At 43.0% G+C, this 25,460-nt stretch overlaps 1 protein-coding gene across 1 annotated transcript; it reads right to left on the reverse strand.

Annotated features, from left to right (window-relative positions):
* Positions 1-359: 359 nt before the first annotated feature.
* On the reverse strand, positions 360-24,811 carry GPX7 (glutathione peroxidase 7). Its single transcript, XM_036256796.1, is given in 5 exon segments — positions 360-903; positions 2,109-2,370; positions 7,231-7,414; positions 7,416-7,536; positions 24,673-24,811. Coding segments are annotated over 5 exon segments (870 nt in total). The 3' UTR covers positions 360-739.
* Between the last annotated feature and the right edge of the window lie 649 nt (positions 24,812-25,460).

A 25,460-nucleotide genomic window follows, 5' to 3' on the forward strand; every position in this document is an offset into this window, starting at 1 on the left:
AAGTTGACTATCTTTTCATATCCTTATTATCCATCTATGTTCTGTGAGTTATCTATTCATATTGTTTGACTGTTTGTTATAGTAGTGTACTTTTGGTCAGTGAATTCTCGAATCCTAATGATTGGCTTGGTAAAAAGGCTTGGAAGCCTTTGTACCAAATTATTAACAATGTTTACCTCCAGGGAGTGAGAGTATAGAAAATGAGGGGTACATTTTCATTTTATCATGACGTCTTACATTATCTTACAATGAATTTACATTACTTTTGTAATTCATGTTGGGTGCAAGTTTTCATTTATCACAAGTTATTTTTTTGTTTATATGCAAAAAAAAACCAACACATTTATTGAATGCCTCCTATTGAGCTGGTACTGCTCTAGGTTGTTTATTAATCCTCACAACAGCCCTGTGAGGTAGAAATTGGCCCAGTTTTATAAAGTTCTTAATAAGTAGGAGATTACTGCTTGATATACATCTATTTGCCACATGTTTTCATGGGCTAGAAGTTCTTATTGACTGGTGATTCATTGGTCAGGAGCCGTCACTGGCCAGGAGTTCCTTTAGGTTGCTCTAAGATTCAAATAATCAAAATACTAGAATTTTTCCCACACAGGAGTGATAGGTGAGATAAGAGTGGACAAAGGAGAGTCATGGTCTCTCCTTCTGAAGCACCATTTGAGTTTTCTTTGGTCACCCATGGAAGGTGGGGGTGGTGACAGTGGGAGAGGAGGGAACATGGTTATAAGTCTTCTCGCTTCTTCAATATGAGCTTCCTCACAAGCGCTGTGATCTGGGGTTTGATCTCCTCCACTGACACAGTTGGGTCCCAAGCCCCTGCCACCTTCCCATCCGGGGCCACTAGGTACTTCCAGAAGTTCCAAGTGGGCTCCTTTCCAGAAGTTTCTAGAGCAAAAGGAAAAAGGAGGGGAAAGTGTGCTTCCCTGTGTACCCTCTCCTGGAATTCCACTGTCAGTGGTTCTATTAATTAGAATTAACTGGAGAGTTTTAAAATCCTGATGGCCAGTCCACCCTCCGAAACCATTTAAATGAGAATCTCTGGGGGCAAGATTCAGGCATCAGTATTTTTCAGAAGCTCTCCAGGAGATTCTGATGTGGTGCCAAGGTTGAGAACTACTGCTCTAGGATTCTGTGAAGCGCTTCGATAAAGCAGTGTTAGGTCTTCCTTTATTAATGATCCCAAACTACTGAATAGTCCACACACTGTTCTCTAATGAAATCTAAATGGTTTCCAAATGTTCTTGGACTGGTTTCATCTGAATCATGGTGGTGGTGGTGAGGGGTGCATAAAATAAACAGATTCGTGGGCCCTGCTTCAGTAGGTTTCAGGCTAATGCACTTTTAAGAGCTCCCCAGGTGCTTCCAAAACAGGGCCAGGTTTGATCTATAACTATGGTAACTGGGAAGGAACTAATAAAAACACACAGGGGGAAAAAAAGTAAATATTAGGATTGACCCACAGAGCAAAATTCCAATCTGCCTCAGTAAGGGACCTTTTGTTTGCTACACTGTTGTTTCTCATTTATTTCTCCAGGTGAAAGGGTTGGTGGGGGGTGGTGAGGGAATATGAAGGCAACCAGAAGCAGGGAGTGGGAGAGGCAAAAATGGAGCCCCTGGAGGAGAGAGGCCCCAAGGAGGAAACAGGATCATAATGACAAGTGTGGCCCATGACCCCATTCTTTGGCTCTGAGGCTTCTAGGGCTGGAGAAGGGGTCTATTTCTAAATATTGAGATATGGTATTTTATCCCAGGTTTCTCTCCACTGACGAATAGATTTTGACTCTGTCAGCACCTCAGTTTCTCCAGCGTAAGTCTAACTAATTCACATTGACAAAAACACAAAAGCCCAGAGATGTCTGCAAGATTGACTCTGCGGGAGAGCTGAAAGGCAGCAGGGTGATGATATTCTTAGGCAGGAATACCCCTCAAGCTCACCCTCAAAGATTAGTGCTGGAATAGACCATCAACCCATCTGGGGGAGGAGTCTGGAAAGGGCCCCAGGTCACTCAGCTAGCCAGTGACTTCTGCTGCCCAGGGAGCCACTGCCCTCAGCCAGCTGAGGGAAGGTGAGGGGAAGAATCAAGACTCACGGGTCAGGTACTTGAAGGCAGGGTGGGCACCAGTGCCGGTCACTGCGACCTTGCTAAACATGGGGAAAGAGACACTGTAGGTGCGGCGGGCAAAACTCTCGATCTCCTTGTTGCTGTCGGGTTCCTGTTGGCCAAACTGGTTGCAGGGGAAGGCAAGCACATTGAAGTGGTGGGGCCCCAGGTCCCGCTGTAGCTGCTGCAGGGCCCGGTAGTGCTGATCTGTGAAGCCACACTCGCTGGCCACGTTCACCACCAGGGACACCTGGATAGTAAAAACAAAATCCAGACATGCACGGCCCAGTGAAGAGGCATACGCTTGTACACATCCTGACATGCCCACATGTGTGACTCTCCCCTATAAGTAATGATCTTTCTCATACATACAAGAACACAATGTACACATGTAAATGTGTATATATACACAAACATATGCACACAGGCACAAATGAAATCAAACACACAGGATTTACAGATATGTGTGCATACACATACATGAACATTCAGGAGAATAAGCACGCAACAGTCACAATTGGGTATGCATATGCCCCATGATACAAAGATACATTAGCACACATCATACATGCCCACAAACACACAGCACAATCAGAGAGAGGCATAGACACTGGGGAGCTCACATCAAGAGGTTATGTGGGGGAGTAGAAAGGTCGACCGGGTTCAATTTCTGGCTCCGTCAGCTAGCACTCATCACAGTTATTTGTCTGCACACGTGTCAGTCTCCCTTCTAGAATGTGAACCCACTGAGGGCAGGAGCTATGTCCACTTCACTCCAGGGCCTGACATATGGAAAAGAAAGTGCATGCTGAATGAATTAAGTGTGCACACATACACAGTCATCTGCGTGGCTACATTGATAGACATGGGTTTTCTTTTTTTTTTAATTTAATTAATTAATTAATTAATTTTTGTTACAGATATTTCTTCTTTTTCCCCCATTGACACCCTACTCCCGATCCCCTCCCCCCGCTCACAGCATTGTTGTCTATGTCCATTGGTTATGCATATATACATATAAATTCTTTGGTTTATCTCCCCCTCACCCCCCTCCTCTGAGGTTTGTAAGTCTGAACCCCACTTCTATGTCTCTGGGTCTATTTTGTTCATCCGCTTATTTTGTTCATTATGTTCCACAAATAAGTGAGATCATGTGATATTTGTCTTTCTCTGATTGGCTTATTTTGCTCAACATAATACTCTCCAGGTCCCTCCATGTCATCTCAAAGGATAAGAGATCTTTCTTTCTTACAGCTGCATAGTATTCCATTGTGTATATGTACCACAGCTTTTTTATCAACTCATCTATTGATGGACAGACACTGGGTTGTTTCCAGATCTTAGCAATTGTAAATAGTGCTGCTATGAACATAGGGGTACATATATTCTTTCTGATTGGTGTTTCAGGCTTCTTGGAATATATTCCTAGAAGTGGGATCACTGGGTCAAATGGCAGTTCCATTTTTAAGTTTTTGAGGGAACACCATATTGTTTTCCATAGTGGCTGCCCCAGTCTGCATTCCCACCAGCAGTGTACTAAAGTCCCCTTTTCTTCACATCCTTGCCAGCACTTGTTTGATGATTTGTTGACTGGCAGCCATTCTGGCAGGTGTGAGGTGATACCTTATGGTTGTTTTAATTTGCATCTCTCTCATGGCTAGTGACGCTGAGCATTTTTTCATATGTCTCTTGGCCATTTGTATGTCCTGTTTGGACAGGTGTCTATTAAGTCCTCTGCCCATTTTTTAAATTGGGTTCTTTGTCTTCCTTTTGTTGAGTTGTAAGAGTACTCTATATATTTTTGGAAATTTACCAGATATGGATTTTCCTGATAAAAGGATCACAAGGTCCCTAGAGGAATCTCTTTTTACCTCTCTCACTCCAGCAAACAAATACCGCTTTCTTCTATCACTAGACTCAACCTTAAATTTATTATCATCGTATATTTTATTTGTTTTTATAAATGTATGTATATATATATATATAAATTTGTTTATGAATTTATTTTGTGCCTTTAGGTGATAAATATAAAGCTGGCTGGTGGAACTTAATTATAATACTGCAATTAGAATTCTGGCACCAATGCTGTTTTTAGCTTTTAGTTATATATTATTAAAGGATTTTAAATCTTACCTTGTGTCTGGGCTGCCCAGCCCTATTTCTCTGGCCACCTTTTTTAGAAGAGCCAGGATTATACCAGCTGGCTCCATAAAGAGGGCCATTTCCCAGGGGCAACCTGGGGCACTGGACATGCATAGGCACAAACTGCTCAGATTAGACATTTTGGGCTGGATATTCTTTGATGTGAGGGGGGCTATTCTGTTCATTGTAGGATGTTTAGCAGCATCCCTGGCCTTTATCCACTAGATGCCTAGTCTTGAGAATCAAAAATGTCTCCACACATTGCTAAATATCCCCTAGGGAGGAAAATTACCCCCAGTTGGCTACACAAAGAGAACCACTGAGCTGTAACTCCTTCACTCTGCCTCCATCAGATGAGAAACAACTTGTTCTCTGGAGCCATAGGCTATTAGAACAACCTCCCCCATTTGCATCAGCAGATGCCATATTCTGCCTGTGGTAATGAGAAACTGGGATCTTTAACTTCCTTCCCTAATAGGGGTCTTCCTCTTTCTTCTCTGCTGGATCCCTGGGCATTGAGAGCATTAAAAATTGCTTATTTTTAACCTTGTGTGCATCTTGTGTGTCTGCTCACTCTTAGAAGGAAGGAAATCCTACTTCTAGTTCCATGCTTGAAACCAAACAACTTATCTTTAAAGTGGCTCAAACAGACACATCCAAATACACATAATTTGTGTAGCAAGCAAACAAACAAACCATACACACACATACACACACGCACACACACACACAGAGGCCTACATGTACATAACCTCACACTGCAGGCAAGCATATTCCCAAATGGTCACCCATTCATTCATACTCAACACTAGTCTAAATGACTGTCTTCCCAGTTAGCCTGAGAGCATAAATTATAGTCTTGCTTATAGCTATATCTCTAGGGCTGGACCCAGTGCCAAACATGTAAAGGGAGCCGGTAAATGTTTTTTTCAATTAAAAAAATTATGATGAAATATACATAATGAGTTAATAACTATTTGGAGCTGAGTAAATGACCATATTGCCCAAGTGGCAGACCTAGTTTGGGGTTAACTCAGCATCATTCATAGCTCTCCTTGACTGGCTGTTGCTAGTTCCCCTCTTAACCTGGTGTTTAAGGGTATGGGCTCTGGAGCTGTACTGCCTGGGTTTGAATTCTAACTCAAGCACTTACTAGCTCTGTGACTTTTTTTTTTTTTTTCAGTTTCATTCTAATTGATTTCTTGGCCTCTTGCTCCCATGCATTTATCAATGACCTAGATAGAGTATTGAAACACTCAGAATTCTGGGATTACTTCTCTGAGTCACTTTTCTCCAGGATTTCTGTTCCTCACATCCTGGATGTCTTATTATTTCTGAAAACAAACAAATAGACTTTGTTCTATTCTTGTCATAGCACTTATTACTATTAGGAATTACCTTGTTCATTTTTCTGTTTCTTTTTTTTTTCTTTCTCCTCTCACCTCATATAGGCTCTATTAAAGTAGAAACTTGTCTGTTTTGTTCACCACTGTATCCCCAGGGCTGGCCTAGTACCTTTGTATACAGCAGGTGCTCAATAAGAAATAATGAATTGAGTAGCAGAGCTGGTCAAGTGCTAAACCTGGGGCTCTGTGGTCCTGCTGCACTAGAGGGAAGGAGAGGCCTGAATGGGAATGGGCCCCACTCTTATTATTGGCTCTTTGCTCTGAGTTCTGGATGTAGCTCCTGCTGGGGCCCACCAAACACAGGTAAAGAGCACTCTACCAAGTCCTTCCACACTGTCATCTCATTTGAAATTCACAATACCTTGGAGGACAATCAGGACAAGGATTATTTCCCCAGAATTTAAAGGCTTAGAGAGTACTTTTTTCACTAAAAATGACTTTGCTTCCTGGAGAAGAATGCTAATAGCCATTTCTGTGTGTTCCATCCAAATCTGGACAATGGGCCCGCCTGTCCATCAGAGACCAACTCCCCACCCTTCCCACACCACAGCCTCATTTGGCAAGTGGACTTTCACACAGTGCAACATCTAGGCCTATAAACATAGTGTTCATGGCCCCTCTTGGTGCCTCCCTACACTCTTCAGCCTCATCTTCCACCATTCTCAGCCTCATGCTTTATACCCCTTTCAAGTGCAACTGCTTGAAGTCACCATCACCACCACCACCCCCTCCATCATGCTTCTTGGTGTTTGCTTTGTAGCCTTGACATGGACAGTTCTCTGCCTGGAATGATCTTCTTGATCTTGATAAAACTCACTCTTGTTTCAAAGATTCACCCCACAAACTTCCTTTTTGCAGTCCGCTCTGAGCTGAGATGCCCTCTTGGTAAGGAGGTAGCAGTTAGCCTGGATGGCTCTTATATTTCATCCTGAGAGGCCATCTTAGGAGTTTGCCTGGAGTACACCCAAGGATGGATGAATGGTTCTCCTCCAGGCTCTGTGATTTCTAGCGCTGTGTGACCCTGTACAAATACATCTTCCTTCTCTGGGCCTTAGTGTCCTCCCTGGAGGATTTGTGTAAGGTACCTGTGCACTCCCTCTGCACTCCACATTCATTTCTACAGTGTTCTCATTCAACTCAATATCATTAATTCCCCCAGTTGCAGACTCAGAAACTGGGGTTGGGAGAAACAAAAGCTGCAGGATGCTAGGGTTACTTTTCCACCCTTGCGTGACAAAGGCTGAGCTGAGGCATTCATCCTCTGGGAGAGTTCCGGACCCACTGCTCAAAGTTGGCGGCAGGGAAACCAGAGCCGACTGTGAGAGTTTCTCGGGTTTCACTGTGTGCCAGGGCCGTGCCACGTAGTCGCAGGACAGACCCCCGAGAAGGATCTGGGGGCGTCGCGCCCTAGGAGGAATGCCCGGGTGGGGGCAGGGAGCCAGAGCAGTGTCACCGGGCAGCCGGAGCGCCATCGCAGCCACACCCAGCAGGCTACAGGGCCGCGGGGCGCCCCCATCAGGCCCTGCCAGGGCGGCGCCGAGGCCCCGCGGGCGTACACTCACCGAACCGCGGTACTTCTCCAGCGACACCAACTTGCCCCGGATGTTGACAGCCTTGAAGTTGTAGAAGTCCTGCTCCCGCTGTGCGCAGGCCACGACCGCCAGGAGCAGCCACGCCGACACCAGTGCAGCCACCATGACTTGTTCCCAAGGTGGCCGAGTTGCGAGGGCAAAGACTGATGGCGGGGGGTGGGGGTGGGGGGTGACCCAGCGTGGGGGCGGGAGGAGGCGGCTCCAGCACCACCCAGCCGCGGCCAGCGAGGCAGGACGCGCCCCCTTCTCGTTCTCCGTGAGCGGTGCAGTCAGGCTCTAGACCTCAGTTTCCCCATCCTTACTGCGGGAGCGTTGGACTCCGCGCGCCTTCCTGGACCCCAAAGCCATGATTCCAAGATTTTGACCATCAAGACCAGAATTCAGTTCACTGAGGTTCTCTCTCTTTTGTTCTAGGATGCAGCGATTTGATAGGGAAAGGAAGCGAAAATCTGGATTTGAGAGCTAGCTTCTAATGAGCACATAAGCCTTTAGCTTGTCATTCCACCTTTCTGGGGCTCAGTTTCTCCATCTGTTCAGTGGAGCTAGCCTGCCTTCTTGTAGCAGGTAGATTGTGTAGAATGGGAGATATAGAAAAATGGATGTGTAACACTTTGTCAGCTGAATAGTCCCTACAAGCTTTAAGTGAATGAATGAATGAATGAATGAATGGCTCCTGAAAGAGATGGCAGGGAGAAGGGGAAGAGAAAATGGAAGGCCTGTTGCAGGTTGGGTTCCTGGGAAGCCCATTCTGAGATGAGATTGCAGTGCAGGATGTTTCTGAGGAAACACCCTGGGAATCAACATGCATGGAAAGGAAAGGTGGGGGTAGGAGTGGGCAGAAGTCCAGAGCTCCATGCAGGCCCAAGGATAGTTTTGGCTGACTCCACAGGGACTCAAGCTGGAATGGCCCATCAGAGTTGTCCCCAGATAAACTAAATTGGCCAGGTTTTTATATCCTTGCCTTCATCAGTCATTGGATGTGGGTCATCTGGGAAGAGGTGTGACAGGAGCCAAGGTGGCCCTGTCCATGGAGGGGCTGACAGTTAAGGGCTTTCCACCAACAGCACTGGTGTCTTAAGTTTTCACTGATGGGGGGTTTGGGCAGCACATCATAGTGACTCCCACACTCAGAAAACCCCTACTGAACCCCACTAAATGCCAACTATGGTGCTGGGTGCTGACACTGTACTAGTTGCCCAGGAGCTCACAGGTTGCCATGAGAGAAGCCAGGTAAACTAGGGATTTTGTGTAATGTTATAAGAGCTAACTAAGCATTCCTACAGTCATTTAACAAATAATTTCTTGAGCATCTGTTCTACACCAGGTTCTCCTGTAGGTGCCTCTTATGCAGTGGTGAACAAGAGAGTGTATGTGTGTGTGTGTGTGGGGGGGGGGGGGTTGGGGGAGGCACAAGTATTGAATAATTCATAAATAGGTCTAAAATTGCTATTGTGGTAAGTACCAACTAAACTAGTCTTGGGGATAGGGATGAGGCACAAGGAGATCCCAGAAGAAGGAAGGTTTGAGCTGACCTCTAAAGAATGAGTAGAAATTAGCCAGGTTAAAAATGTAGAAGTCCTGAGGAGAGAGAAAACATGATGCTTTGAGAAACAAAGACTGGAGTTCAGCTGGAGCAGAGAGAGCAAAGAGTGAGAGGAGGAGGTGTAGAGCAGGCAGGGATGAGGTCATACAAAACCTGGTAGGCTATAGTAAAGATTATTGTCTTTAAGCTAAGGAATGAAGGTTCTTTTTTTTAAGTGGGGGAATAGCAGTGAGTCTTGTGTTATAGAGAGATTACTCTGGCTGTTCTGTAGAGAGTAGATAGGAAGCAGCAAGAGCAGATGTGCTCCAGATGCTGGGGTAGAGGAAGATCTGGGGTTCTGAGGCCCAGAGGTAGTTGCTAACCTAATAGTCAGGAAAAGCCTCTTGGAGATAATAACCCTAGAGTGATGTCTTCAGAAAGGAATGAGAATTCTCCAGTTTGGGAATGAGGAAGGGGACAAAGATGTCAGCCTGAGGCAGCAGTGTCTGTGAAAGCACAGAGCTCAAGAGAAGTGCTTGGCTATTTGGGGTGAGAAGGGTTATAGGACAGAAGAGGTTGGAGGGGTCATCAGGGGCCAGATGGAGAAAGGTCTTGAGTGCCAAGTCAAGGAGTTTGATTTTACTCTCTAGGCTGTGGCAAGCAAAGGTTTTAAAACTGGGCATAAGATCATACAGTTAATAAGACTGAAACCCAGGCCTTTAGAGTCAGACATGGGAACTTTCTGCACTATCAAGGTGGTCTCTCTACTTAGGAGCAGAAAACATTATCAGGAGAGATGGAAAACAAGAAAAGGCATACTTTAGACAATAGCCAAGGCAGAAATAAAGTGTCCCTGCCGTTTCTACTCTTCTTCCCTCTTCTTTCTTGGAACCTTGAGCCTTTGATGGGTCCTATGGTATTAAATGGTCCCATCTTCTCTGCTTTGCCCCTGTGAAGTGGTTTCTCTCCCTTCCTGCCATCTGCCCCTTTCACTCAGCCTTTCCTTGCATGTCCCAATAACCAGGGATTCTCAAATTCTGCTTCACACAACTCTGAGCTTTGCAAACTTAGCTGAGCTATTTCCCATTAAAATCCAGATAGGTAGGCATTTCTACTAAGCAGGAAAAAAAAAAAGTTGGTGAAATATTTCTCACTTGTAAATCTCTTCTGGGCCCTTTCCTCCTCCCTTATTCATGCTTTGGAACTTAGCTCAGATAGCACCCCCCTCTGCTACTACACTTAATCACTCCCTCCTCTCTGTTGCTTTGTGTCTAGTACATTTTCCTGTTAGTGGGCTGATAATAATATGATATAGTTGTCTGTTTCCATGGCCACCAGACTGTGAGCTCTTTACGGGCAGGCAGGTCTATATCTGAATCATCTTTGTGTCCCTCTAGTGTACACTAACTACTCAGTAAATATTCATTTTTCTTAGACTTTCTGGTGACTTTTATTAGTTGTCTATGCTAGAGTCTGATATGAGATGCTGTGATTTTAGCCCACAGTGTATATTTTGTCATCTTATTTTCAGTTCACTATGAAGTTTTGGTTTGTGAAAGAGCACAGCTATTCCCAGGTGGTCTATCTACACAAGTGGGAGACCCACAGGCACAGACAAATGCATGCACTTCTCAGCTGAGCACCTGAAAGGGTAGAGGACTCTTCTGGATACCTCATAATTGTCTTTCTCATAATAAGCTCAGAGAAGCTTTTTATGGGCATTTAGAATACTTATTAATGCTTTGTTCATTCAACAAATAGTCAAGCACCTACTATGTACAAGACACTAGTCTAAGATCTAGGAATATATAGTTAATAAGATAGATAAAAATTTCTTGATTTTACATTCTAGTTGGGGGGGAGAATAGTAATTGACATGTATAGTATGAAACTTATAGTACAGTAGGTGATAAGTAGGGGAGAGGGATAGAGAATGTGGTGGTGGGGTGGGGAGGGATTGCAACTTTAATTCAAATGATCACAAGTCTCACTGAGAAAATGTCATTTGAGCAAAGACCAGAAGAGAGAGAGCAAACAGTGGGGAAAACGAAGAAGAACATTCCAGGTAGAGGAAACAGCAAGTACAAATGTCCTGAGGCAAGAGCATGCATGATGTTTTTGGAGAACAGCAAAGAGGTTGGTGTAGATGAAGTGGAGTGAGTGAATGGAAAAATAGCAAGAGATGAGGTTAGAGAGGTAACAGGATGGGGAACAGATACTGTGGGATCTTATAAGCCGTTGTAAAGATTGGTTTGGACTCTGAGTGAGATGGGAAGCCATTGAAGAGTTTTAAGCAGGGGAATGACATTTCTAATTTATATTTTAACTGCAGTATTGAAATATGAAAACCAGTCAGAAGGCTATTGTAGTAGTCCATATGAGGGGACATGTAGGCTTAGACCAAAGTGATGGCAGTAGAGGTAGTATGAAGTGTCAGAGCCTGAATATATTTTGAAAGTAGAGGCAAAAGGATTTCCTGATGGGTTGGATGTGGGTATGAAAGAGTCACAGATAACTTTAAGAGTTTTGGCTAGAGTAACTGGAAGAATGAAGCTGCTGTTTATTAAGATGAAGACACCTGCAGGAGCAACTGGTTTGGTATGGGAAATCACGAGTTCAGTCTTGGACATGTTAAGTTTGAGTTGTGTATTAGCAATGCTGTGCTGGTAAATGTTTAACATCTGGTTCTCTAGGGGGAAAAAATGTGTGAGTGTGTACCCATATAAATTTATAATGAAGTTTACTGCCCTGGCCAGTTGTTCAGTGGTTAGAGCATCAGCCCGTGGACCAAAGAGTTGCGGGTTCGATTACAGTCAAGGGCATGTACCTCGGTTGCAGTTTGGTCCTGGTGAGGGAGGCAACCAATTGATATGTCTCTAAATGTCAATGTTTCTTTCTCTCTCTCTCTCCCACTCTATCTGAAGATAACAGGAAAAAATATCCTTGGGTGAGGATTAAAAAAAAGTGAAAAATATAATAAAGTTTACTGATGTAAATGATGCATAGGACACCATTCACAAAAATAATAAAATATACACAATTCCTTATTGTAAATTCCACATGACCAATTTATTCTCACAGAATGCTTTTTTTTTTTTTTTTTTTTATCCTCACCCGAGGATATTTTTCCATTTTTTTGTACAGATAGAATGGGAGGGAGAGAGAGGAAGAGAGAGAGAGTGAGAAACATCGACGTGAAGGGACACATCGAGTGGCTGCCACCCGCACGACCAACCAGGGCCAGGGACAAACTGCAACCGAAGTACGTGCCCTTAGCGGGAACCAAACCCGGGTCTCTCGGGACCGCAGGCCGACGCTCTAACCGCTGAGCCAAACTGGCCAGGGCTCACAGAATGCTTTAATTGATTTTTGCCAAGCTATCTGTAGCCAACTAATGGTTGCAATTGCTGAAAAAACTAGTGTAGTTCCAAGATAAATGTTGGTTGATATTTTCATTTACATTAATAGTAAGATGAAAGTGAAACAATAAAGACATATTTTGGAACTTCACTAGTCAAGTGACTTTGCTGATTTGGATAGTAGTTTTCCAATACTGGAGGAATATTTCCTCAAGTTTTGTTATGTTATTCACAATAAAATACCTGCAGACCTAATACACTCCAAATTTAATTTGCATTGTTAATATTTTTTTCATCACTTTCTTAAGTGTAGGCAATCAACAAAATAATAAATCAAACTCTGATTGGTAGCATTTACCAATTTCAGTGATGTAATACTCTCACCATGGTTGGTTTCAGTGTTACCAATATGATGTCACTGAACATGGAGTTAGGGAAAGATGTAACAGTAGCACACTATTATGTAGTATTTCCAAAATACAACTAGAATAGATGTTAATAACCTCAAGAACATAGAAAATGATATACAGTAAAATAGTTAGAAAGGGATGAATTTTGAATATTACCTTTGTTTTTAATATAATTTATTTTATTTTAAATTTACATAATTTAATGTTTAATAATGGCTGCTTTTAGCAAGAGGCTAAAAAAATTCCTGGAAATGTAACAGTTAGCTCTGGAAGCTGCTCTAGACACTATTCCTATCTCAACTTAGGTTGGCTATATGAGTGTGAACTTGGAGGAGAAGTCTAGTCAGAGATATATATTTGGGAGTGGACAGCATACCTAGTATTTAGTGCCATGATACTGGATGATGATGGAGAGTGGATGTAGATAGACCAGAGAACCAAGGACAGCCCTTGGGACTCCAATATTCAGCAAAGAGAAATGAAGACATCAGGGAAATGAGAGGAAGAGGAAACTGAAAAACAGTAGCCCAAGGAAGAACAAGAACCCAAAAAGTATAGTATGTGGAGGCCAAGTGACAAATTTGTTCCAAGAAGAAGAGCGATTAACTGGGTAAATGCTGCTGATAAATCTAGTAAGATTAGGACTAAGAACTAAACATTAGATTTAGCAATTTACCGTTCACCAATAAATGGAATTAAACAGAAAATACAATATTTTCATGCCTCTTTGCTATTACCTATGCTGCTGCTCCTGTTTTCCTTATCCTTATAGTTCCTATCCTACTTCCATGAGAGAAGCCAGCTTCCAGAGGAAATCCAACTTCTCTCTCTGAGCATTTCTGAACACCTTCAGGTAGTTAGGTACCCCTATTCTTTTTTTATTTTTATTTTTATTTTTAGAGAGAGAAGAAGGGAGAGAGTTAGAAACATCGATGAGAGAGAACATTGACTGGCCCCTCCAGCATGCCTCCCACTGGGGACTTGGCCCACACCCTGGATATGTGCCCTGACCAGGAACTGAACCAGCAACCTCTTGGTGCATGAGTCAATACTCAACCACTGAGCCATACTGGCTGGGCCCCCTATTCTTTTCCTTTTTAATCCTCACCCGAAGATATTTTTCCATTTATCTTCAGAAAGAGTGGGAGAGAGAAAGAGAGAAACATCGATGTGAGAGAGACACATCGATTGGTTACCTCCTACATGACCCCAACCAGGGCTGGGGACTGAACTGCAACTGAGGTCATGCCCTTGACCACAATCGAACCCGAGACTCTTTGGTCTGTGGGCTGAAGCTCCAGCTGCTAAGCCAAACCAGCCAGGGCAACATTAGTGTTTTTAAAAATCCTCCAGGTTAGCCTGGCTGGTGTGGCTCAGTTGAATGTTGCAGGTTCGGTTCCCACTGGTTGAGGCATATGCCCAGGTTGTGGGTCAAATCCCCAATGAGGGGCATGCAGGAGGAGACCAATTGATGTTCTCGCTCATTGATGTTTCTATCTCTCTCTCCCTCTCTCTCTAAAATCAATAAAGAAAAAAAATTAAACTATGTTTAAAAATCCTACAGGTTAAGTAAATAAATATCTTTCAGGTGATTCTAAGGTGCAGCCACGATTATGAACCACTGCTATGTTTCATTGCTTATCTACCTGTGTCCTGTGTGTTTTCCTGTGTGTTTCCTTGAGGAGTCTGTGAGTGCTTTGAGCTTAGGACCATGTCTGATTCAAACTTGTGTCTTTAATATGCAGCATGGGACCTGATATAGAGCAAGTGCTCAGGACATGAAAGTTCAAATTAGAGTACGATGACTTCACATTTTGTGTAATTTTGTTAGGATTGTGGTACATAATGTCACCTAGGGCATTGTTTCTCAAACTGCGAGTTGCAATCCATGAGTAGGTAATAGAATCAATTTAGTTGTTCAGACCAGCATGGGGGTAGAAAAAAAACAAAGAATTGAATAGAAAATAACAAAGTAGGTCCCATATTGTAAGGGGTTAGTATAGTATTGTAAAACAGGTATGTGTGATCTAGATTACAGTATAAAGTATGTTTCTACTATGGCTTGCATCCAAAATGCTTGAAATCCACTGACGTAGGACAAGTAATAAAATTCTCTCTGCTTCTGTTTCCTTATCTTTATTTTATTTTCTTTTTTAAAATATGTTTTTATTGCCGGTTTGACTTAGCAGTTCTAGCGTCAGCCCTCGTATCAGAGTTGCAGGTTCGATTCTGGTCAAGGGCACATACCTCAGTTTCGGTTTAGTCCCAGCCCTGGTTGGGGTCTTGTGGGGGGCAACCAATCAATGTGTCTCTCTCACATCGATGTTTCTCTCTCTGTCCCCCTCCCATTCTGTCTGAAAATAAGTGGAAAAAATATCCTCAGGTAAGGATTAAATATATATATGTTTTTATTGACTTTTTAGAGAGAGAGAGAAAGGGAGAGAGAGAAACATTGATATGAGAGAGAAACATCAATCAGCTACTTCCTGCACACCCCCACTGGGGATGGAGCCTTCCACCTGGGCATGTGCCCTGACTGTGAATTGAACCGGGACCTCTCAATCCATGGGATGACACCCAATCCACTGAGCCACACTGGCTAGGCTTGTTTCCTTATCTTTAAAATAGGGATACTCAGCCCTGGCTGGTTTGGCTTAGTGGTTGGAGCATTGGTCTGCAGACCAGAGAGTCCTGGGTTCAGTTCCCGCTAGGGGCACATACCAAAAAAAAAGGGGGGGGGGGATACTCTAATAGTACCTCCTACTTCATGGGATTGTAATGAAGATTAAATGAAATAACACATATAAAGTGGTGTCTAGCACAGACTAAATAATCAATAATATCTGTAACCAAAACACTTTTTAGAAGAAGAATATAAAATTTTATTTATCCTGCGATTATTGATGGATATTATTTAGCATACAGATAGATAAGGGTTTTTTGTCTTACCATATCCGAAGAGTTATTGTTAGTAAATGCTATGGCCTTTTTCTTTTTCTTGAGGCCAAGAATGTTTTGGGGCCTGCATGAGGCCATAGAGGTGTTGCCTTAGATTCTATCTAAACCTGTGCCCTGTTAATATCTTTAGGGCATCGTACGACATCTGACCGGTGCTCACAGGCTACATCGGCACCTGCTCTTGGAAAATTAACACAGCTCTGTTTAAAGGCCATGGGAGGAGCGACTCAGAAGGGCTTACTTATTTAAGTATATGAAGCACTAAACACCATGCATGGCACTCAGTAAATGTGGGCTAAATTGAATTGAACTACCTATTGAAAACTGTTGTGTGATCTTGATCAAGTCACCCTCACTCTCTGAACTGGAGTTTTCTGTGTGTAACGTGAGAGATTATGTGGAAGATTAGCAGTAGAAAGCACCTCTGATTTTACAAATGGGGAAGCTAAGACAACTGGGGGAAGGGACTTGCCTGAGTTCACACCACAAGTTAGAGAGGCAGAGGTCACAGCTGAAGTCTGTCCTCTCCATGGTAGAGCACTTTCTACAGCATTGTATTGTCAATCCAATTCTATAACCCTAGGGAGTGGTTAGAGACAACAAACTAAAGATACATAGAGCAACAGGGATAGATCTTGAAAAATATAATATGGTGTGCAAAAATAAGATACAAAATGAGATACATCAAATCCAACACCATTTACATAAATGTATAATATGTGCACACAATATGAAAATGCACATTTTTCAAGAACAGTGTAAACAGTTACACAATACATTATACATTAAAGAGTTGCGTGTAGGGGTGGGGAGAAGAAAGAGGGTAAAAGGGAATAAATAAGTAAATAAAACAAGAGACAGCCTTCAAGGCCAAAGAAGACAACGGAATACTACATTTAACCCAACTCTGCACATGAGATGGAAAGATTAAATAAAATACTATAATCTGCTCTCTCATGGATTTTACTTCTAACAATATGTATCAAATGCAAAGCAGATAGGTTCTGTCATTGACTTGTAAAACTCTCCCTTTTTCTCCTTGTCCTCTATCCTCATTTAGGCCTCAGCTTCTCTCACCTGGACTCCTGGAGTGTTTCTCCTTGGTCTCCCTGCCTCCACTTTTGCCCCATCCAATCCAGTGCAATTTTCCACAGAGCAGCCAGAATAACTTATGTCATACAAATATTTGAGCATGGTTCTCCTCTGTTTAAATGCCCTTCAGTGACTTAGTCTGTGACTAAATGACCTAGGCAGCATAGGGCAGGGTCAGGCACACTGGATTTGGCTGCCTGGGTGTGTTGCCTAGTTCTGTCACTTTCTGCAGGATTTTAAGCAAGTTAATTGACCCACAGTGCCTCTAGTTCCTCATCTGTAAAATAGGAATAATAGTACCTTCTCATTATATAGTTGGCAGATTACATTTATTTATTTATTTATTTATTTATCCTTTATTGATTTTAGAGACAGAGGAAGTGAGGGAGAGAGATAGAAACGTCGATGAGAGAGAACATTGATTGGCCACCTCCTGTATACCCCACACTGGGGATCAGGCCTATAACTTGGGCATGTGTCCTGACCAGGAATCGAACTGGTGACCTCCTGGTGCATGGGTCGACACTCAACCTCCGAGCCACACTGGCCGGACAGATTAAATAAATTTAAATGTGAAGTATTTCAAAAAATGCTTGTCACACCACAGACATTTAGCTATCCTTATTGTTATTCCCAGGCCCTTGACAGTTTGGGTGCTATGTAACCCCTCAGCCTCATTTCCTGCCTCTTCCTTCTTGTTTCTGATGCCTGAAAGGCCCTGCCTCCTATCTCCTGCCTGGTAGATTCCCACTTGATTCAAAATCCCTTCTTTCAGGAAGCCATGCTTCAGCCCCCTTGCCACAAATGGGATACAGTTGATGGGGAGTCCTTTCTCTTGCTCCTTAGACCCCTATATTATAAATTTCTCTTCTTTTCTGTTTGCCTAACACACAATGCCTTGTATATGGTAGATATTCAATAAAGATTTCTTTTTTAAAAAACTTTATTGATTAAAAATGTACATACAGCCCTGGCCGGTTTGGCTCAGCGGTTAGAGCGTTGGCCTGCGGTCCGGAGAGACCCGGGTTCGGTTCCCGCTAAGGGCACGTACTTCGGTTGCAGTTTGTCCCCGGCCCTGGTTGGTCGTGCGGTGGCAGCCACTCGATGTGTCCCTTCACATCGATGTTTCTCTCTCTCTATCTCTTCCTCTCTCTCCCTCCCACTCTATCTGTACAAAAAAATGGCAAAATGTCCTCGGGTGAGGATTAAAAAAAAAAATGTACATACAAAAAAATTAATATATTGTAAGCACACGGTCTTGATAAAGTTTGGCAAACTAAACACACCTATGTAACCTGCATCCAAATCTATAAAGAGAATATTTCAAGGACTCCAGAAACCCTCCTCATGTCCCCTTCTAGGCACTACCTCCCAAACCTCCAATCTTAACTTCTGAGAGCACAGATTACTTTTGCGCTTTATCTAAATGGAATCATATAGAATGTACACTTTTCTATCTGACTTTTTTCACTCATCATATGTTTCACTCATCAATATTTCAAATGTGTATAAACGTAGATTGTTCATTCTCATGCTGAGTGTATACGTACTATTAAAGTATGTGAATATGCTATAACTCATCTATCCATTCTATTGTTGATTGGTACTCAATAAATATTTCTTAATTAATGAAGAAATCTGTCCATTCTGTTACATCATGAGTTTCTTGAGGAAAGAGACAGGATTTTATTCATCTCTAAATCCCCAGTATCTAGCACAGTGTCCGGCACTTGATGTGAGTGAGGCACTTGGAGGGAGCTCAGTATTTGAGGAATGACCTGATGCATGATTCCCCTGAGATTTTTGTAATTAAACTGGTCATTTCCCCATCTTCATTGGGGCCCCAGCTTCAGATCCCTGGGTGATGCAGGTGAGTTGCTAGGCAACAGCATGAGGTTGGCTCTGGGGTCACAGTGGAGAGTGTGCTTCTGAGGCCCGCCCAGGCGGAGGTAATTGGAAACACTTCTATTCAGCAGCCTCTGAACTGCCTCTGGTTTCTCCCCTCCTGCCCATCCCCCACACAGCTGCAGAAAGGATATTTCTAAAACAGGCACCAGACCACCACACTCCCCTATTCCAAAACTTTTGGGCTCTCAGTTAAAGAAACAAAGGTTTAGAGATTTTAAATAACTTGCCCAAGGTCCATTTAACAAGTAAAGTGCAGCCCTGGCCGGTTTGGCTCAGCGGTTAGAACATTGGCCCGCGGTCCCAAGAGACCCGGGTTCGGTTCCCGCTAAGGGCAGGTACCTCGGTTGCAGTTTGTCCCTGGCCCTGGTTGGTCTTTCGGGTGGCAGCCACTCGATGTGTCCCTTTCACATCGATGTTTCTCTCTCTCTCTTTCTCTCTCTCTCCCTCCCACTCTACCTGAACAAAAAAATGGAAAAAATGTCTTCCGGGAGGATAAAAACAAACAAACAAGTAAAGTGCAGAGCTAAACCCCAAGTTTGTCTGATTCCAAAAACTAAGCCCTTTCCAGTATTTCGATTTTGGACAAATTGAATTTGGGGTGCCCATGAGTCATCAAGTGGAGAGGTCCAGGTGTTCATGGGGTTACATTGCTGCCCTCCCCATCAAAGTCTTCTATGGAGTAGGTGCTTCAGCAACATACAAGAACCGAAGGCTGGGAAACCAGTTCCCTGTGGGAGAAGGGATGATTGAAGGTTCCCTCAGATTTAATATGTGGGGTTCCAATTGGTGGGCTTTGATTCAGAGAGCAGCCTCTCTGCCTGACCTCACTGGTCCCAGAAAGGTACAACAGAGCAGTGAGCACCTGACCCAGACTGAAAAAACAAAGGAGGGTTGTCGGGAAAGGATTTCAAGACAAAGGAACATTTTGAACAATGAGTAGATCGGGTAGAGACAAGAGAAGTGTGATGGAGGCAGTTCAAATATATGGAGGTGTAAGTTAATAATCTGATTAAAGCCTACTTTGCTAGGTGAAATTACAGTTAATTCATTCCACAAATATTTTGTGGTTGAGCTGTGTACACTATGCTTCAATCACACTGAACTTCTCACTGCTCCTTACATAATCAACGAAAGGTCTATCTCCCTCTAACCTTTATATATGAATGCAGGTCTTTGGGAAACCATGGTAGTAAGTCTCAGTCGAGATGTGGGATGGAGAAAGGGCATGTGAAGAAATACTTCTAGGAGAAAGTGTCATGGAAACTGATACCAGAAGGGTGTGTGGTGCTATGCAGGTCAAGAAGGGGGAGCAGGGGACAGGTCTATAGAGGAACTACATGTATAAAGGTTCAGAGGCAAGATAGCATAGTGTATTTGGAAACAACTGGAAGAAGTTTCTTATGGCAAATTTTTACACATTCTTCAAGTTTCCATTCAAACATGTCCCCTCTTCTTATCCCAGGGAAACTTACATCCTCTCTTATTCCTTGAAGCCTTATAGTGTCTTTTCTTTTTCTTTTTTTTTTTTTTTAATCCTCACCTGAGGACATTTTTCAACATTTTGTTGAGATAGAGTGGGAGGAAGAGAGAGAGAGAGAAACATCGATGTGAAAGGGACACATCGAGTGGCTGCCACCCGAAAGACCAACCAGGGCCAGGGACAAACTGCAACCGAGGTACATGCCTTTAGCGGAAACTGAACCCGGGTCTCTCAGGACCGCAGGCCGACTCTCTAACCGCTGAGCCAAACCGTCCAGGGCTATAATGTCTTTTCTTAGAGGATTCATTACATTATATTGTCATTTGTCTGGATTGTAATATTATATGTGTATTTGTTTGTTTTCCCAAAGACTGTAAGTTCTTTGAAGGCAGGGAACTATGTCTGATTTTGCTTTGTGACAGCAACTAATAATTAGTGGCATTTAATAAATATTGTTGAATGACTGAATTAATTAAAACTATTTACCTTTATACTCCACTAAATTATGAGTTGGTCAGAGGCAGGGATCCTATCTAATTCATCTGTAAGAAATCTCTTAGTTTTTGAATATAGTGGAGAGATAGGCTTTCAGACACAAAGGGCAAATGTCAGCTGATCCATTTACTAGCTATGTGCTTAAACCTTCCTTGCTTTTAGTTTCTCAATGGTCAAGTGAAGCAATAGTTCCATCCTCACAGGGTTTCTGTGAGGGTTGAAATCTAATGAACAAAATAAACTGATGAACAAAATTAGATCCAGTGTCATGGAAGTATGGAACATACATGGATGAATCTTATAGGGAAGGGGTCGGGGAAGAGATTAACCAAAGAATTTATATGCATATATGCATAAACCATGAACACAGACAATAGTGTAATGATGGCCTGGGGTGGGGGGTGGGGGCAGGAGCGGGATGGAAGGGGTCAATAGGGGAAAATTGGGAAGACATCTGTAAAACTTTCAACAATAAAGATAAATTTAAAAAAAGAAAAAATGTATATAAAGGGTCTAGCACATTGCCTAGCATATTGTAAATGCTTACTGAATGAATGAATTGGCAGATAGGTTGTATAGCAGTGGCTGAAGAGAAGGTACAGGAGAAGAAAAACAAAAAACAGACAATCTCCTATCACCAGATGAAAGAGAATTTTTCTCCCTAATCATTGGAAAAGACTGAAGAGCTGTCTGTCCCTTCTACCAAATTCCACTTTAGAACCCATAAACTCAGTGCTGTATGCTCAGTCTACCCTAGACGTTCCCACTTTCCCCATCCTTTTGTTCACTCCCTTGTACCACTTGTAAGTACCAGTCCATCTCCTCCACAGACTGGAAGTCCTTGGAGAGGAAGGATCAGGATTAATTAATACAATTGGCTTCTCGGTACCTCCTACAATGGTCAAGTAGGGAGTGGTTCTCATTAATCTCATGTGAAGTAGAAATATAAAGAACAATAAGTCTGAATAATACATTCAGAGTAATTACAGACTCTAATTTAACTAAAAAATATCCCATTAAAAATTTTTTTCTTTCCTGGTAGCTATTTTCTATTTGGGGCCCGTGACTTGATTTATTGAAAGACCTTAAAGTGCTGTCGATCTGAGCCAAAGAAGGTTTAGAAAGTTTCTTGGCAGGAACTCAATTCTTTCTATTATGTCACTTTCTTTAAACAAAAAAAGGATTTTTAAAAATCTTTTAAAATGGATTCTCTGTAAACACTCAAAGAAAGAATGTCTGTCCTGTGGCTGGGCTGTGATTGACTCCAAGAATAAAGTAGAGGTCTCTTGAATGTAAAGACATGAAATGCCTGAACCTTCCTTCCTATATATTTAGTGTAATTTGCAATAATTTTCTTCTCCCCCACTCCCTGATTGAGAGACAGCTCACTTCCTTATTAGAAGAAAACCAGATCACTAACCTGGGAACTTAAGTCTTGGAAAGAGTTTATTTTACCAGAGCATGCTTCCAGAGGGAGCAGAAAGCAGGAAGCCTGTGTTTTCTCTCTGCTTCAGTCCACCTGGTACCTGGACTTATCACCATGGTTGTGATTGGCTTCAGCTTTTCCCCTCCCTCTTGGGATACTCTGCAGTCTTTGAAATATTTGGGCAGATGTTTCCTGTGGAAAATATTCCACAGGGCTGCCCTCTTGTTATATTGGTTTCTGCTAGAAGTATCAAAGGTTTGAAGCTGGGCCCCAATTTGAGATACTAGGAGGTATTATTGTTGAGGGATCTGTTGTGATATTAGAAAATTTCTCCTTAGAAATTTCTTTGCATTGTCAACAATTAAAACCTCTTCTTTTCTTCAGCGGCAAGATTTTATTTAATTTAATTTATTTTTTTATCCTCATCCGAGGACATTTTTTCCATTTTTTTTGTTCAGATAGAGTGGGAGGGAGAGAGAGGAAGAGAGAGAGAGAGAGAAACATCGATGTGAAAGGGACACATTGAGTGGCTGCCACCCGCACGACCAACCAGGGCCGGGGACAAACTGCAACCGAGGTACATGCCCTTAGTGGAACCGAACCTGGGTCTCTCAGGACCGCAGGCCGATGCTCTAACCGCTGAGCCGAACTGGCCAGGGCAGCGGCAAGATTTTAAATTGGTCAAACTCCTGGCCCTACCACTTATTAACTGTATAGGTTTGGACAAGTTGCCTATTATCTCTGAAACTCAGTTTCCTTTTCTGAAAAAGAATTTGTGTGGTTTTTTTTATCCTCACCTGAGGACATTTTCCCATATTTTGTTCAGATAGAGTGAGAGGGAGAGAGAGAGAAACATCGACGTGAAAGGGACACATTGAGTGGCTGCCACCTGCACAACCCAACCAGGGCCGTGGACAAACTACAACCGAGGTATGTGCCCTTAGCGGGAACCTAACCAGGGTCTCTGGACCGCAGGCCGATGCTCTAACCACTTAGCAACCAGCCAGGGTGAGAATTTGTGTTTTTAAAAATAATAGTTCCCACCTCCAAGGGCCCTTATGAGGTTGAGAGAAAAGGTATGTGAAAATCCTGGCACATAGTAATCACTAATAAGTTATAACTACTCTAGAACTGAAGGCTCAGTTTCTGAGCTAACCCTGACCAACGTAGGGTCAGGCTGCCTCACTTCTAGTAGCAGAAGAACTGAGAATTAGACCTAGTTTTGGATAGGCCAGATGTGAACCCTGAGTCCATCTGTATGTTGCAATTCTCTCACTTAATATACCTGTCCCATGGTTGTCAGCCTGCTAATCCTAACCCAGGTAGTGCATGCAGGATGAATCCTGCCCCTTATTTTAGTCACTGGCTGGTATACAGTTGTGAATAGAATGATAACTCAGATCCACAATGTTCCGCCTATCAGGCTCTTATTAGTATCACTTGCTGCCTAGACTTTGGTTGCCACATTCACCTGCTAAATTGGAGCTTCTTGCCACCCATACCACCTATCCAGAGCATATCTGAGCTCTCACACTCAGAACATTGTGCATTGGCCCAAGAAGATCTTCAGTCTTCTCCTTACTAGATGTCTGCTTCTCTCTTCCCCTAGCCCAAGGGGTGGGGGAGGAAAAGAAAAGGATTAACATTTATTAGATGCTAGGCAGCTTTATATATCCATTCTTAATTTAATCCTACCAACTACATTAGATAGGTTTTATTTTCATTTTGATTCTAAAGGTGAGAAAACTAAGGCTCAGAAAGGTTAAGTAATTTGCTCAGAATTTCATATCAAGCAAGTGACGGGGTAAGATTTTGAACCTAGACCTCTGCCTCCAGAGTCCAGCTTCTCTCCATTAGAAACTTGGTGTTCTTTCTGAGACCCTCAGTCTTGGGACCCATATATACACTTTCATTGGTTTTAGGCAATTCCTCCAGGTTCCCTTCCTACCTGCTGCTTTGCACCTCCTAGTTCATTCTTTCCTAGGGTCCTGCTTGGCTTTGCATTTTGACTCTTTCTTCTTGTCTTGCTCATTTGCATATAGTAATCCCATTCCAATGCCTGCTTTGTGACTGACCAGAAAATATTTGATCAATCACTAAATGAACCAGGATTTATATTAGTTTGCTAGGGCTGCCATAACAAAATACCATAGGGTGGGTGGTTAAGACAATAGAAATTTATTTTCTCACAGTTTTGGAGGCTACAAGTCCTAGATCAAGGTGTCTGCAGGTTTGGTTTCTCCTCAGGCCTCTCTCCTTGGCTTACAGGTGGCTACTTTCTCGCTGTGTCTTCACATGGTTATTCCTCTATGCATAAGCGCCCCTGATGTCTCTCTGTGCATCTAAATTTCCTCTCAAAAGGACACCTGTTAGATTGGATTAGGCCCATCTTAACGGCCTCATTTTAACTTACCTCTTTAAAGGCCCTGTCTCCAAATACGGTCACATTCTGAGGAACCAAGGGTTAGGGCTTCAATAGATGAATTTTGTTGGAGGATGATGGAGGGGACACAATTCAGCCCCTAACAGGAGGTTCTAAGTAGTAAGCAACAGAAATGGACTCTTAATGATTTCAGCCGAAAAAAATAAGTATTAAAAGAGCACTAAGAATTCCACAAAAATCACAGGGAAGACTTAGAAACAGTCAGGTGCAAGAGCGGTGAGGCAGTAACCTCTCTTGCAAGAGAGTAACTAGCCCACACCTCAAATCATTCCACCAAACAGTCTGGTGAGGACATTGCTGCCATGACCAGTGACATTACCCTCCCTGGATCCTACATGCTGCACTGTCCCTTGTAAACTTGGCATGCCTTCTGCTGCTCCCACTCTGCCACCAGAATAGATTCTCTGTGGCCCCTGCTCATCTGAGTCAACAGCGCTATGGAGGAGAGAATGGTCCATGATGTGACCACTGCTAGACCCAGTTAGATCTGGGCCAGAACAGATTGCTTCTCCTAACTTAGCTTTTCAGGGACTGTCTGATGGACCCCCTCCCCTATGCCCCAGGAATACTGGTTCCTGGAATAGGCCCTTGCCTTCCCCAGGCAAGCATTTCCCCCTTATCTGGGGCAGGTCTCACTCTAGTACCCCTATATATCCTGCCCTGTTCTATATAATTCTTTAGTGCCTGCCATGCAGCATAGAGGATATCCATGTCATCTTGCTGCCTTACAAGATGCACCTCAAATATAAGTTTTCTTAATAAACTCTCCCCTCTCCCACCCTTAATAAGCTCTTGATGTAAAGCTGGGGTCCTCAGCCTCTTTCTTCGGTCTTGTGGCCCCAGGAAATTTTCCTAACAAGCTCCTGATTCAAAGTTTGAGGTGAGTGTATCTGATTGGAGGACACATGCTCATGCTTACCTGCAAGGGAGGCTGGGGAAACAGCATCATGTGTTTTCTGCTTTTATATTAGGCTCTACCTTACACCAAAACTCAAGGAGTCTCCTAATGTAAGGAGAAGGTTCAGATGTGGGGCACTCAGAGTGACAAGTGTTCACAACACTCAACAAATATTTATTGAACTTTTAATATCATGCCTTGGGAATGCA

The sequence above is a fragment of the Molossus molossus genome, unplaced genomic scaffold (assembly GCF_014108415.1).
Source record: "Molossus molossus isolate mMolMol1 unplaced genomic scaffold, mMolMol1.p scaffold_m16_p_12, whole genome shotgun sequence".
Taxonomy (NCBI): domain Eukaryota; kingdom Metazoa; phylum Chordata; class Mammalia; order Chiroptera; family Molossidae; genus Molossus; species Molossus molossus.